Raw genomic sequence first — 12,734 nt, forward strand, 5'->3', positions numbered from 1 at the left:
CATGTAAAAATTGGCAAGAAGGGGGTGAGAGAGGGAAGCCATCATAGTGGTTCCCTCTATCTGTTTGTAAATTTTGTTCTTCAAAGAAAAATAACTAGAATTGATGGTAAAAGAAAAGAGATCTAAGATATCAAAAGGAAAAACATTTTTTATTGGAAGAAAAAACGTTTTTTAAGAGTGTCAAGGTCCTCTTTAGGACTTTAGATCTCCTATGTGTTTCACTTAGTATTCTGTTGTATTTGAGTGTGTTGTTACAAAAGTTATTAGTAATCCCTGAAGATGTCTCAGTGAATGAGATGAAACATTGGAAGCATTAAAATTAGTTTTAATCCTTTTCCACTGCTGTAAATATTCCATTAAACCTCCAACATGATCACCACCAATCATTGAGTACAAAACAAGGTGTACCATAACTGTCGACAAACTTTCTGGTTCTTTGCAGAAATCAGTGGTCTCCATATAGGCATGCAACTACCAATACCAATTCTCTTCAATTCCCTGTGCAGAGTTCAGTGAGATATGGGCCAGGAACAGCCTCATTAAATGCTTTGTCAATTGTTGCACACAGGAAATTCTGTTTGTCCATACAAGTCTTCTCAGATGACAGCAATCTCGTTCCTAACAGACTGTCTTAGGATGACAATTACATCTCGTCTGCATAGACAAGTAATGCAGATTATTTTTCCACTGATTAAACACCTGGTATATCTTACCTTTTGAGAAACCAGTCAACTTGACTGTTTTCAAAATCGTGGCTCCAACCAGATGGCACCCACAATAAACCCTTTATCGAACTCCGAAAGATTCTTTGTTTTTCCCATTGTCATCAATACTATTGACGATTACTGACTACGGTATTCTTGAATAGTTGCCTAGAACACGTGGTGATGCATGTGACAAAGTATTTTGCATATATACTGATTGAAGTAATGTTTATGTACATCTATATAAAGGCTCCTAATTCAGTAGTTGGTAGGTGTAGAATGACTTGGTTAACCATCAGAGGAAACTTGCCAACTCTGAGAATGAGAGGATAATAATAACAGTATGGTTAAACTTACAAAGGAAAGCTAAAAAGTCCTTTAGAAGATATGATATCTATATGATCCCCCCCCCCCCTCTTTATGTGTATCTCATCCATGAAAGGTCATACACCTATGGCACCTTAGAACACCATGTGCAGGCTAATAATTTCTTTTTTTTTTTAATCATTTTTGTATTTTAATTTATTTTTTACACAATTGGCAAATTCTAGAGACCAAACAAAACATTTCCAAACCACTCGAGGCCTTCAAAATGGAGTGGTCTCACACCATGTGATTAAATTCATCTCCATCTAAAAACAATTATGAAAATCAATGTGCACAGTGGGAGTCAATCCCATAATATGTTTAGATGGAAATGGGTATGTTAACCAACCAAGCTGACAAACTAGTGTACAGTTACAGTACAGTAGTTAATGACTGTTACTGCTTTACTGTGAAATACCTCAAATGTGAGATGCTCAAGAAATAAAAAAAGGGAGGGGAAGAGGGAAATGACAGTGAAAGTTCTCAAGAAGGCTAATAAAAGTGCTCATGCTGCAAGCTTGTGTTTGGCCCAGAAACATATCTTAAATTCAGCACATTTTGTTGTGAATGCAAAGTAATAAAAACTATTACTAAATGCTTTATGTAATAAAATTTACTGTAATTTTATATTTATATAAATACTTTTTACATAACTTCACGTTACTCTTTCTTATCCCTAGCAATATATGATTATGAGATATCTGTGATAAGCTATAGACAATGTTGAAAGTATTTTTAACTTGGGTATAGTTATGTTAAAGATACCAAGTAATTTTAAACCTGGTTTTACTCCATTTTTTCCAAGTAAGCAAACAGACAAAATGTCAAGTTTGCACCTGCAACATATGCAAGACTAGCTGATCCCACAGGTAGTGCAAGACCAAGGCAACTCGTGGTAGAGGTGGAGCCTACCACGTAGTGGAGCCTACCTTGTGGTAGACTCGTGGAGTCTACCACGAGTTGCCTTGGTCTTGCACTACCTGTGGGATCAGCTAGTCTTGCATATATTGCAGGTGCAAACTTGACATTTTGTCTGTTTGCTTACTTGGAAAAAATGGAGTAAGGTTTAAAATTACTTGGTATCTTTAACATAATATAGACAATGTTCTCCATTAATTACATTCTATTCCCTCAGCCATATGGCTGGTGGGGTTAGCTATATACTACCATACTAGGGAAATGATTATGAGCAAGGTGGAAACTGTTGCCTTCCTTGCAGTACTATATCCTTTGACTGTAGCCTGTGTGTTCATGGGGACCGGTTTGCCTGCTTGTGGGATGAAAAACCCCCAGATAAACTGGTGGAAAAAACCCTGCTGTCCATGCCCAAGACCAGCGAACTTGGCTATGGTTGAGAAAGATCCTTAAGCTTCTCACGTCGTCAACGGGAATCGAACCTAGGACATTCCTTCCCCAGGCATATGGTTGCAAAGAGCAAAGCCACTAGGCTAACCATGTGGACATTCATTTACATTTATGTTTGAAAATAAATGAATGTAATTCATTTATTTTCAAACATAAAGTAGTGACGCTATATTAAAATTCTAATATCAGAATTCATTTGAATAGCAAAGAAACATTCAAATGGATCACATATTAAGTAACAAATTTCTGTTAGCTTCACCACACTAGTAGATAACAACAGTATATCACCACTGTTATGAAAACTAACAAATAAAGTGTATGGTAAATTGGGATATATAAAATTTCTAATGGAAATTAACAGCTTAGCAGTATTTTATTTTATTTTTTATTGAAAAATGTGAAAATCACAAAGAAGCTGAAAGAAATCTGTACTAATTGGAAGAGTTGCACTAAGGAAGATTTAAAATCTTTAAATCTTCTTTGGTATGCTACTAAAGATAATTTAAGGATTTTATTAAAACAAGGTGTACCAAATGAGAAAAAAAAAGTTTTTAATTTTGATGAGTATAATAATCTTATTATATGATAATTGTACCTGAAGAGTTGAAACTGTTATGGTTGTGGGGGTTGAACTAGTTGTGATAGCATTGTTTCCATGACTAAGTGCTGGAACAGAACTAACCATCACACCAGCAGGTGATGTAAGGAAGGTTGACTGACCTGAGTTCACCATAGTCAATGATATAGGTACTGCAATACTCTGAGATACATTCATACTTGCCAATGATACCTAGGACATAAAAAAAAAAAAATCTTAAAAAAATTTAAGAGCCAATTGAAAAAGTAAAGGCAAGATTTTTTAAATTAAATTCATAAAGTAAGATATACAAACCTGTTTTTTAAGACCTGTTTTTCGAACGTTTCTTTCACTTTTCCAAAAACTTAAATCACTCTGTGTTTCCTAATGCTGTTTGAGAAAATTTCTGTCTCAAAGCCAAGTAGGTATACCATTTCTTTGATCATTACATTAAAAATCTTTTTTTTTTTTTTTTTTAAATTTGTTATTGAATATTTAAAAAAAAAGGTATTAATCATTTATAACAACTGGACTGTAGGATGGATAGAGAAGAATTACATATTCAAGTTCCTGAAATGCTTCAATTTCTGCCTGGACTGAAATTAGGTTAATGAATATTATCATTATGCAAAACAACACATCTTTTCAGAACAATTCTGAGCATTTACTGTGAACAGCAGGTTTCAGCACTTTTCCACCCATCACACACTTTTTCACCTTGAATGCTAATGTTCTTCTGCAAATATTCCAGAGGTTGTGCCTTTCTAATAAAAATCTGATGAGGCATACTAGTCACTAATGATGCAAGTAGAAAGTGAGGTGATATATAAAGAGCCAATAGGCTTCATTTCGGCAAAATAAACATTATTTAAATTAAGGGGATATTAAATACCACATTGTTTTAAAACTGAATAAGAAACTCAAAGATTGGAATCAGAGTTTCATGCCGAATATAGTATAGTAAACTATAAAAGTATTGGTGACTACTAGCGTGAGCTAATGCATGTAGTACAAACTTGGGCAACTCGTAGCAAAGGTGGTAAAGTTCTGATTGCTATTCTTGGTATTTTCCATAATGTAAAACACATTTCCTAGGAAATGTATGCTGTTATTACATTATGGTGGAGGGTCACTACCCAGACCGGTTTCAGCCTTTATTGAAGCTTCATCAGTGAGTAGCTAGACCAAATTAATACCAAAGGGTATAGAGAAAAGAACTTATATACTCTGCTATACGAGTTGTCAAAAAGGTGCACCCATTAAGTTACTTAAATCTCTGATTCCAATCTTTGAGTTTCTTATTCAGTTTTAAAACAATGTGGGATTTAATATCCCCTTCATTTAAATAGTGAGGTGATATATTTATTTTTCTTTCACTACACGAGATACAATAAGCACTGGTAACTAAAAGTATACATTTAAACTTATCTAAAAGGTTAAAAGGGTTATGTCAAGTTATGTTAACACATTAATAGACAAATGGGATAGACAAATAGGCTCTAATGCCTAGAAACTAAACCTCAGAAGTCTCTAGCTGCTCTACAACAACCAAATCCTCCGCTTGCCCAAATGTTGGTCGATATATTAGTAGTCCTAAATAATACACCAGAAACAGGCAACAAATCATCACTGGAGGAATATATTTAGGAGTGAACTAACATAATCATGAGTTCAGATGTGGTTCTCACACTCCTCAGAAAAAAGGCCAAACCTCTACAGTTCTAATCATCACTAAGTAGTAGATAAGTTTCATTTCTCAGTGTAATACCACTACCAATTTGCTTACTGGAAGCCAGTAGTGGCAAAAACTATATTTGGATTTCAGAGTAAAGTCCTGGTTTACTTTATCTCCACAATTTTAGCACGCAATATGAGTGATGTGTTTCGAACTTATGTCAAGTTATATTAACACACAAAGTTGCAGATTTAAAACATATATTCTGCAGAGTGGCTGCTAGGTAGTATATTAAAATGAATCTAATGCAAACACTTTTGAATGCTTCTAGGTCAATGTCAGTATTCTTCCACATATTCCTGAAAGGGGGGGGGTCTCAGTGGTATGTGTATGTGGAGGGGCACATTGCTGAGTGAATAAAAAATTATTTATTTGCTTAGCTGTACTGCAATTTATTAGATCTTCACATTCCCACCTCTCTCTCTCTCTAGCAAAAGCAAGAGGGGTGGGGTTCATTTCAGCGAGTATTAATATGGGGAAGGAGTTTTATTTAACGCCTCTGTGGCTGTGGTATTAATTATCTTTCCTTATTCCTCTTGTCGGCAACTAGAATTAAACTTAGAACACTCTTTCTTCGGGCAGGCTAGTGCTGTGAACGGACAGGCTACTTCCAATGAGATACATAGGTTTCTGCTGTTAATAATGGGAGGAGTAATATTATGTAAAATATAAAATGCCAACTTGGTTGGCTGAGTGGTTAACGTATACGCTCTCCAGCCAAAAGGTTGCAGGTTCGAATCCTGCGGTGGACATGGATGTTTGTGACTGTCTGTAAAAATACTAGTGGTGGTCAGCAGTAGATGGATGGCATTGTGTATATGATGAAGGCAGTTGCAGGTAGTGGAAATGGAGCTGTAGAGCAGGTGTCCTCTCTCGATGAGTCTTTAGACTACCTGGAGGTGTTACATAATAATAATAATTTAATAGAGGTAGTGCTAATGCAAATAGTGCTAGTACGAATTTTATAAGAGATGCATTATCTCTAATTTTAAATACAGATATCATATAAACTAAACCATATATATATATATATATACAGTGATAACCCAAAGTTATGCAGTAGGTAGGACCAACGAAAAGCGTGTAAGTCGAATTCTTATAACTTGGGGTATAATTTTGCATGTAATTTTTATATACAAAACATACAATTGGGACCAAAGGTTTACAAAAACACCTATATTTTTTAAGAAATATAATCATAATTGTAGTTTTTCGTACATAAAAAAAAAAGAAAGTTATTTCGATGTCGATGGTTTCATAAAATCTAATAGATTCATCTGATGGCATAATGTCTTTTTCTTGTCACACAAAATTTCTTCATAGCAAGCTATTGATTTTTTTTATTCCTTGCCTTGTGGCTACAATTCGTTCCTCGTTAGAATATGTGTCCTTCAAAATCTGTAAACCTTTCTTAATTAAGCTGAGACCTTTTGCTAATTATGCAATTATCATGTGCTTTTCTGGTAAAACTGGATCTGAGGTTTCGGTCTCTTCAGTAGCGAATGAGTCTCCGATAACGGAGTCACCCCAAGAATCTCCGATAATCCTTACAGCATCTAAAACGTGTGGACAGACTTATGTGTTCGTCGAACATGTTGTTTATTATTTTAAAGGTATAATAGAACACAGAAACTAAGTAAATAATTAATTTATTAACTTGATGTTGATATTTCGCTGGTGTTATAACCAGCATCTTCAGAGCACAAAAGCACTGTTTGTCACAATACGTGAGACTAAAACAACATGGTGTACTTAAACAAAATTGTAGCAGCAACACAAAGACTAGAGTCCTGATTTTGGCACCCTCTATCTGAAAAAAAAGAAAAGAAAAAAAAAGCTATCATATATTACTAGAGTCCTAGAAAAGTGCTAGTTTTTTCTTAATATAACTGTCTCCCAGATCTTCGGCAAGTTAATACAGCCATATTTGTTGAGATTTGGAGTGTGTTTTAGGGCTTCTGTTGCCTCTAAGAACAATCTCTCTGATTTATACGGGTTTCTGTGTAGTACTTTTGTGTTTTTCCAGTTGATCCTGTGTGCAGGGGTATCCAGAGCATGGTCTGCTAGGCCCGACTTCCCATAATGATAATTCCGGAAGTATCTTTTATGTTCGCTGATGCAGATGTTCACAGTTCTTCCTGTTTGACCGTAGTAGGCTTGATTGCATGAGCAGGGTACTTGGTAGACTCCTGGATGTGATAAAGGAGGAATGCTGTCCTTGGGTGAGCGGATGAGGGTGGCTAATTTGCTACATGGTCTGAATGTAGTGCGTAGTTTATGTTTATTGAGAATTCTTGAGATCTTTTCGGATGTGCCTTTAATGTAAGGGATGGTGACTGTTTTGTTGTAGTTCTCTGTGGTGGATGGTGGGAGGGGTTTCTTAGGAGTGTTTAGTATTTTTTTAATTTTATGTGGATTGTAGCCGTTGGCCAAGAAGGTGTGGCGTAAGTGAGTCAGTTCAACAGTAAGAACCTTGTCATTGGAACAGATTGCTCTCGCTCTATGGGTTAGTTTTTAATATGCCATATTGTTGAGAAGGATGATGGCGTGATTGTTTGTGTAAGTATCTGCCTGTATGTGTGGGTTTTCTAAAAACTGAAATTGATAAGGAACCATCTGGGAGATGTGTGATGAGTGTATCCAAGAAGGGCAGACAGTTGTTGGCTTCCAGTTCCATAGTAAAGTGGATTTTTGGATGTTGGCTATTTAAATGTGCTAAGAATGTTTTCAATGTCTCAGGGCCATGTGGCCAAGTAGCAAGCACATCATCAACATAGCGTAGCCAAAGTGTTGGTTTGAGAGTGGCTGTATTGATTGCTTGTTTTTCCAGGTGTTCTATGTAAAAGTTGGCTAAGGTGGTAGAAAGGGGGGAGCCCATGGCTGTCCCATCAATTTGTTTGTATATTTTCCCTTTCCATGTGAAAAATCCTGCATGTATTGTGAATTTGAATAGTTCAAATATATCAGGGGGGAAGTGTGACTTCAGTAGATTGAGAGTTTCTATTAGTGGTACATTTGTGAATAGTGAAGTGATGTCAAAGCTTACTATTAAGTCTGAGCTTTTTAGGGTAAGGTGTTGTAAGATGCTTTTTAGGTGTGTTGAATTTTTGACAAAGGAGGGAGAATCGTTTGTGAGAGTGGCTAGTAGCTTCGCTAAATGTCTAGCCAGTTTGTATGTGGGACTATTTATACTGTCCACAATTGGGAGTAGGGGTGTGCCTTGTTTGTGAATTTTTGGTGCCCCATAGATCCTCGGTGTTTTAACATGGAAGGGTTTGAGTTTGTTAACTGTGTCTTTGGGCCAGGAAGTGACTTTTTTCAATAATTTTCGTGCCTTATTCTTTTGTGTGTTGGTGGGATTGCGATCTATAATTTTGTATGTTGACTGATCTTGTAATAGTGTGTGCATTTTGTTTTCATATTCAGTTGTGTCCATCACCACGGTTGCATTTCCTTTGTCTGCTTTTGTTATGGTAATCTGGCTGTTGTTGTGTAGCTCTTTTATAGCAATGAATTCCTTATGTGGGATATTATTTTTGGGAGGCTTGGACTTGATTAGGATGTTGGCCACATCTAAACGTATGTTGTTAGCTATTGTTTGAGGCAGGTCGTATATTCCTCGTTTGATGGACGCCATTATTTCGGCTTTTGGAACTTGCTTGGGAGTTATGGCAAAGTTGTGTCCTCGACTTAAAGCAGTCGTGGCTTCTTTGCTTAAGGTGAGTGACGATAGATTCACGACGACGAGGTCTTGTTGTAATTGCAGTCGTTGTATGGTGTTCCGTTGTTGGAGATTTTCAAACTTATTTTGGTGCCGGTTTTTGACTCTGTCGAATTCTTTTTTTGCCGTTGCGTTGGTGATGTTCTCTAAGATCTGTCAAAGTTCCGTATTTAGAATATTATGCAGTGATTCTCGTAATGCGCTGATGTTGCATTTGCTTTTGCTAATTCCAGGCGAGTGGTGTTAATCTGTTCACATAAAAGCGCTACACTCGCTCGTTTATAGATGCGTTGGGCTTTGGCCGAGTGGAACTTGTTTTTGATTTTAAAACAGTTCGGTATTAATTTGGTGTCTCGGCACCTCTTTAAGAAGGCTAACCTGTTTAGTTGCCGCGCCAATTTCAACTTCCACTTAGCATATTGTCGTGTCTTGCGTACCATATCGTCTCCGTGAAGAATCCTTAAACGTGTGGATAGACTTATGTGTTCGTTGAACATGTTGTTTATTATTTTAACGGTATAATAGAACACAGAAACTAAGTAAATAAATAATTTATTAACTTGATAATGATATTTCGCTGGTGTTATAACCAGCATCTTCAGAGCACAAAAACACTGTTTGTCACAATACGCGAGACTAAAACAACATGGTGTACTTAAACAAAATTGTAGCAGCAACACAAAGACTAGAGTCCTGATTTTGGCGCCCTCTATCTGAAAAAAAAAAAAAAAAAGCAATCATATATTACTAGAGTCCTAGAAAAGTGCTAGTTTTTTCTTAATATGACTGTCTCCCAGATCTTCGGCAAGTTAATACAGCCATATTTGTTGAGATTTGGAGTGTGTTTTAGGGCTTCTGTCGTCTCTAAGAACAATCTCTCTGATTTATACGGGTTTCTGTGTAGTACTTTTGTGTTTTTCCAGTTGATCCTGTGTGCAGGGGTATTCAGAGCATGGTTTGCTAGGCCCAACTTCCCATAATGATAATTCCGGACGTATCTTTTATGTTCGCTGATGCGGATGTTCACAGTTCTTCCTGTTTGACCGTAGTAGGCTTGATTGCATGAGCAGGGTACTTGGTAGACTCCTGGATGTGATAAAGGAGGAATGCTGTCCTTGGGTGAGCGGATGAGGGTGGCTAATTTGCTACATAGTTTGAATGTAGTGCGTAGTTTATGTTTATTGAGAATTCTTGAGATCTTTTTGGATGTGCCTTTAATGTAAGGGATGGTGACTGTTTTGTTGTAGTTCTCTGTGGTGGATGGTGGGAGGGGTTTCTTAGGAGTGTTTAGTATTTTGTTAATTTTATGTGGATTGTAGCCATTGGCCAAGAAGGTGTGGCGTAAGTGAGTCAGTTCAGCAGTAAGAGCCTTGTCATTGGAACAGATTGCTCTCACTCTATGGGTTAGCGTTTTTAATATGCCATATTGTTGAGAAGGATGATGGTGTGACTGTTTGTGTAAGTATCTGCCTGTATGTGTGGGTTTTCTAAAAACTGAAAATGATAAGGTACCATCTGGGAGACGTGTGATGAGTGTATCCAGGAAGGGCAGACAGTTGTTGGCTTACAGTTCCATAGTAAAGTGGATTTTTGGATGTTAGCTATTTAAATGTGCTAAGAATGTTTTCAATGTCTCAGGGCCATGTGGCCAAATAGCAAGCACATCATCAACATAGCATAGCCAAAGTGTTGGTTTGAGAGTGGCTGTATTGATTGCTTGTTTTTCCAGGTGTTCTATGTAAAAGTTGGCTAGGGGGGGGGGAAGGGGGGAGCCCATGGCTGTCCCATCAATTTGTTTGTATATTTTCCCTTTCCATGGGAAATATCCTGCATGTATTGTGAATTTGAATAGTTCAAATATATCCAAATAAATTCAACACACCTAAAAAGCATCTTACAACACCTTACCCTAAAAAGCTCAGACTTAATAGTAAGCTTTGACATCACTTCACTATTCACAAATGTACCACTAATAGAAACCCTTAATCTACTGAAGTCACACTTCCCCACTGATATATTTGAACTATTCAAATTCACAATACATGAAGGATATTTCACATGGAAAGGGAAAATATACAAACAAATTGATGGGACAGCAATGGGCTCCCCCCTTTACCCCCCTTAGCCAACTTTTACATAGAACACCTGGAAAAACAAGCAATCAATACAGCCACTCTCAAACCAACACTTTGGCTATGCTATGTTGATGATGTGCTTGCTATTTGGCCACATGGCCCTGAGACATTGAAAACATTCTTAGCACATTTAAATAGCCAACATCCAAAAATCCACTTTACTATGGAACTGGAAGCCAACAACTGTCTGCCCTTCCTGGATACACTCATCACACGTCTCCCAGATGGTACCTTATCATTTTCAGTTTTTAGAAAACCCACACATACAGGCAGATACTTACACAAATAGTCACACCATCATCCTTCTCAACAATATGGCATATTAAAAACGCTAACCCATAGAGCGAGAGCAATCTGTTCCAATGACAAGGCTCTTACTGCTGAACTGACTCACTTACGCCACACCTTCTTGGGCAACGGCTACAATCCACATAAAATAAACAAAATACTAAACACTCCTAAGAAACCCCTCCCACCATCCACCACAGAGAACTACAACAAAACAGTCACCATCCCTTACATTAAAGGCACATCCGAAAAGATCTCAAGAATTCTCAATAAACATAAACTATGCACTACATTCAGACCATGTAGCAAATTAGCCACCCTCATTCGCTCACCCAAGGACAGCATTCCTCCTTTATCACATCCAGGAGTCTACCAAGTACCCTGCTCATGCAATCAAGCCTACTACGGTCAAACAGGAAGAACTGTGAACATCCGCATCAGCGAACATAAAAGATACGTCTGGAATTATCATTATGGGAAGTCGGGCCTAGCAGACCATGCTCTGGATACCCCTGCACACAGGATCAACTGGAAAAACACAAAAGTACTACACAGAAACCCGTATAAATCAGAGAGATTGTTCTTAGAGGCGACAGAAGCCCTAAAACACACACCAAATCTCAACAAATATGGCTGTATTAACTTGCCGAAGATCTGGGAGACAATCATATTAAGAAAAAACTAGCGCTTTTCTAGGACTCTAGTAATATATGAAAGCTTTTTTTTTTTTTTTTTTTCCAGATAGAGGGCGCCAAAATCAGGACTCTAGTCTTTGTGTTGCTGCTACAATTTTGTTCAAGTACACCATGTTGTTTTAGTCTCGCGTATTGTGACAAACAGTGTTTTTGTGCTCTGAAGATGCTGGTTATAACACCAGCGAAATATCAGCATCAAGTTAATAAATTAATTATTTACTTAGTTTCTGTGTTCTATTATACCGTTAAAATAATAAACAGCATCTAAAACATTAAACCGTTTCCAAAACTTTTTAACAGACAGTTGCTCATTTTTTCTCATAGCTTCATTCAGACTTGCAAACGAACGGTGTGTGTAGTACGCTTTGAATGTTTTTCTTTTCTTGCTAGCTGTCCAAGAATTGGACTTGCTTCTTTTGGGCAACATTATTCTTTTTTATGTGATAAAATTTTTATCAAGAACATAACATTAAACAATCACAAGGTTTGTGGACTATAAAAATCATATATGAATGGAGACTGTGTGAAACACGTCAGTGCTTGTTCACAGCATGTGTGACACTGGCGAATGCGGCCGAAGCCGGAAAGATATGACTAGTGGTGAGGTGTGACGGGAATACGTACATATAAGAAACCGCATAACTCCGGATTCGTGTAAGTCGGAGTATGACTGTGTGTGTGTGTGTGTGTGTGTGTGTGTGTGTGTGTATATATATATATATATATATATATATATATATATATATACACACACACACACAATATATTTTTATATTTGTTCTCCTTTTATATTTAAAGTTTGTTGTTAGTGGCAGGACAAACTAAGAGAAACCTCTGTATCGTACATAATGTATATAATTTTTATCAGAAAAAAGGGGGCATCAATGGGTAAAAAACAATACAAACAGATATGATATTTACATAACCACATAAATATTGTAACTATCTGTAAAAAGTATTCTTTGAATTATTATTTGATTTTTGTTCATTTTGCTTAAGCTGAAAGTGCATTTTTTAGTCCAGATAATCATGAATTATCTAAATTCATAATTTTAGTTAAAAATTACTTCACAGAATGAATGCTTTGTTTCCATACTTATGGTTTTCTCTGTAAAAAACAAATCTTTTAACATATAATGACACAGCAT

General features: G+C 36.7%; 1 protein-coding gene across 7 annotated transcripts in view; it reads right to left on the reverse strand.

Annotated features, from left to right (window-relative positions):
- Spt20 (transcription factor Spt20 homolog) overlaps positions 1-12,734 on the reverse strand; it is a 444,696-nt gene that overhangs the window by 55,454 nt on the left and 376,508 nt on the right. For all 7 annotated transcript variants that reach the window (XM_090405995.1, XM_090405992.1, XM_090405994.1 and 4 more), the window contains exon 20: positions 3,031-3,225. In XM_090405995.1, coding sequence (XP_090262121.1) covers positions 3,031-3,225 — 195 coding nt within the window. The remainder of the gene's footprint in view (positions 1-3,030; positions 3,226-12,734) is intronic.

The sequence above is a fragment of the Typopeltis vanoorti genome, chromosome 16 (genome assembly GCF_054136105.1).
Source record: "Typopeltis vanoorti isolate ZY-2024b chromosome 16, IOZ_Tvanoo_1.0, whole genome shotgun sequence".
NCBI classification, from domain to species: Eukaryota; Metazoa; Arthropoda; class Arachnida; order Uropygi; family Thelyphonidae; genus Typopeltis; species Typopeltis vanoorti.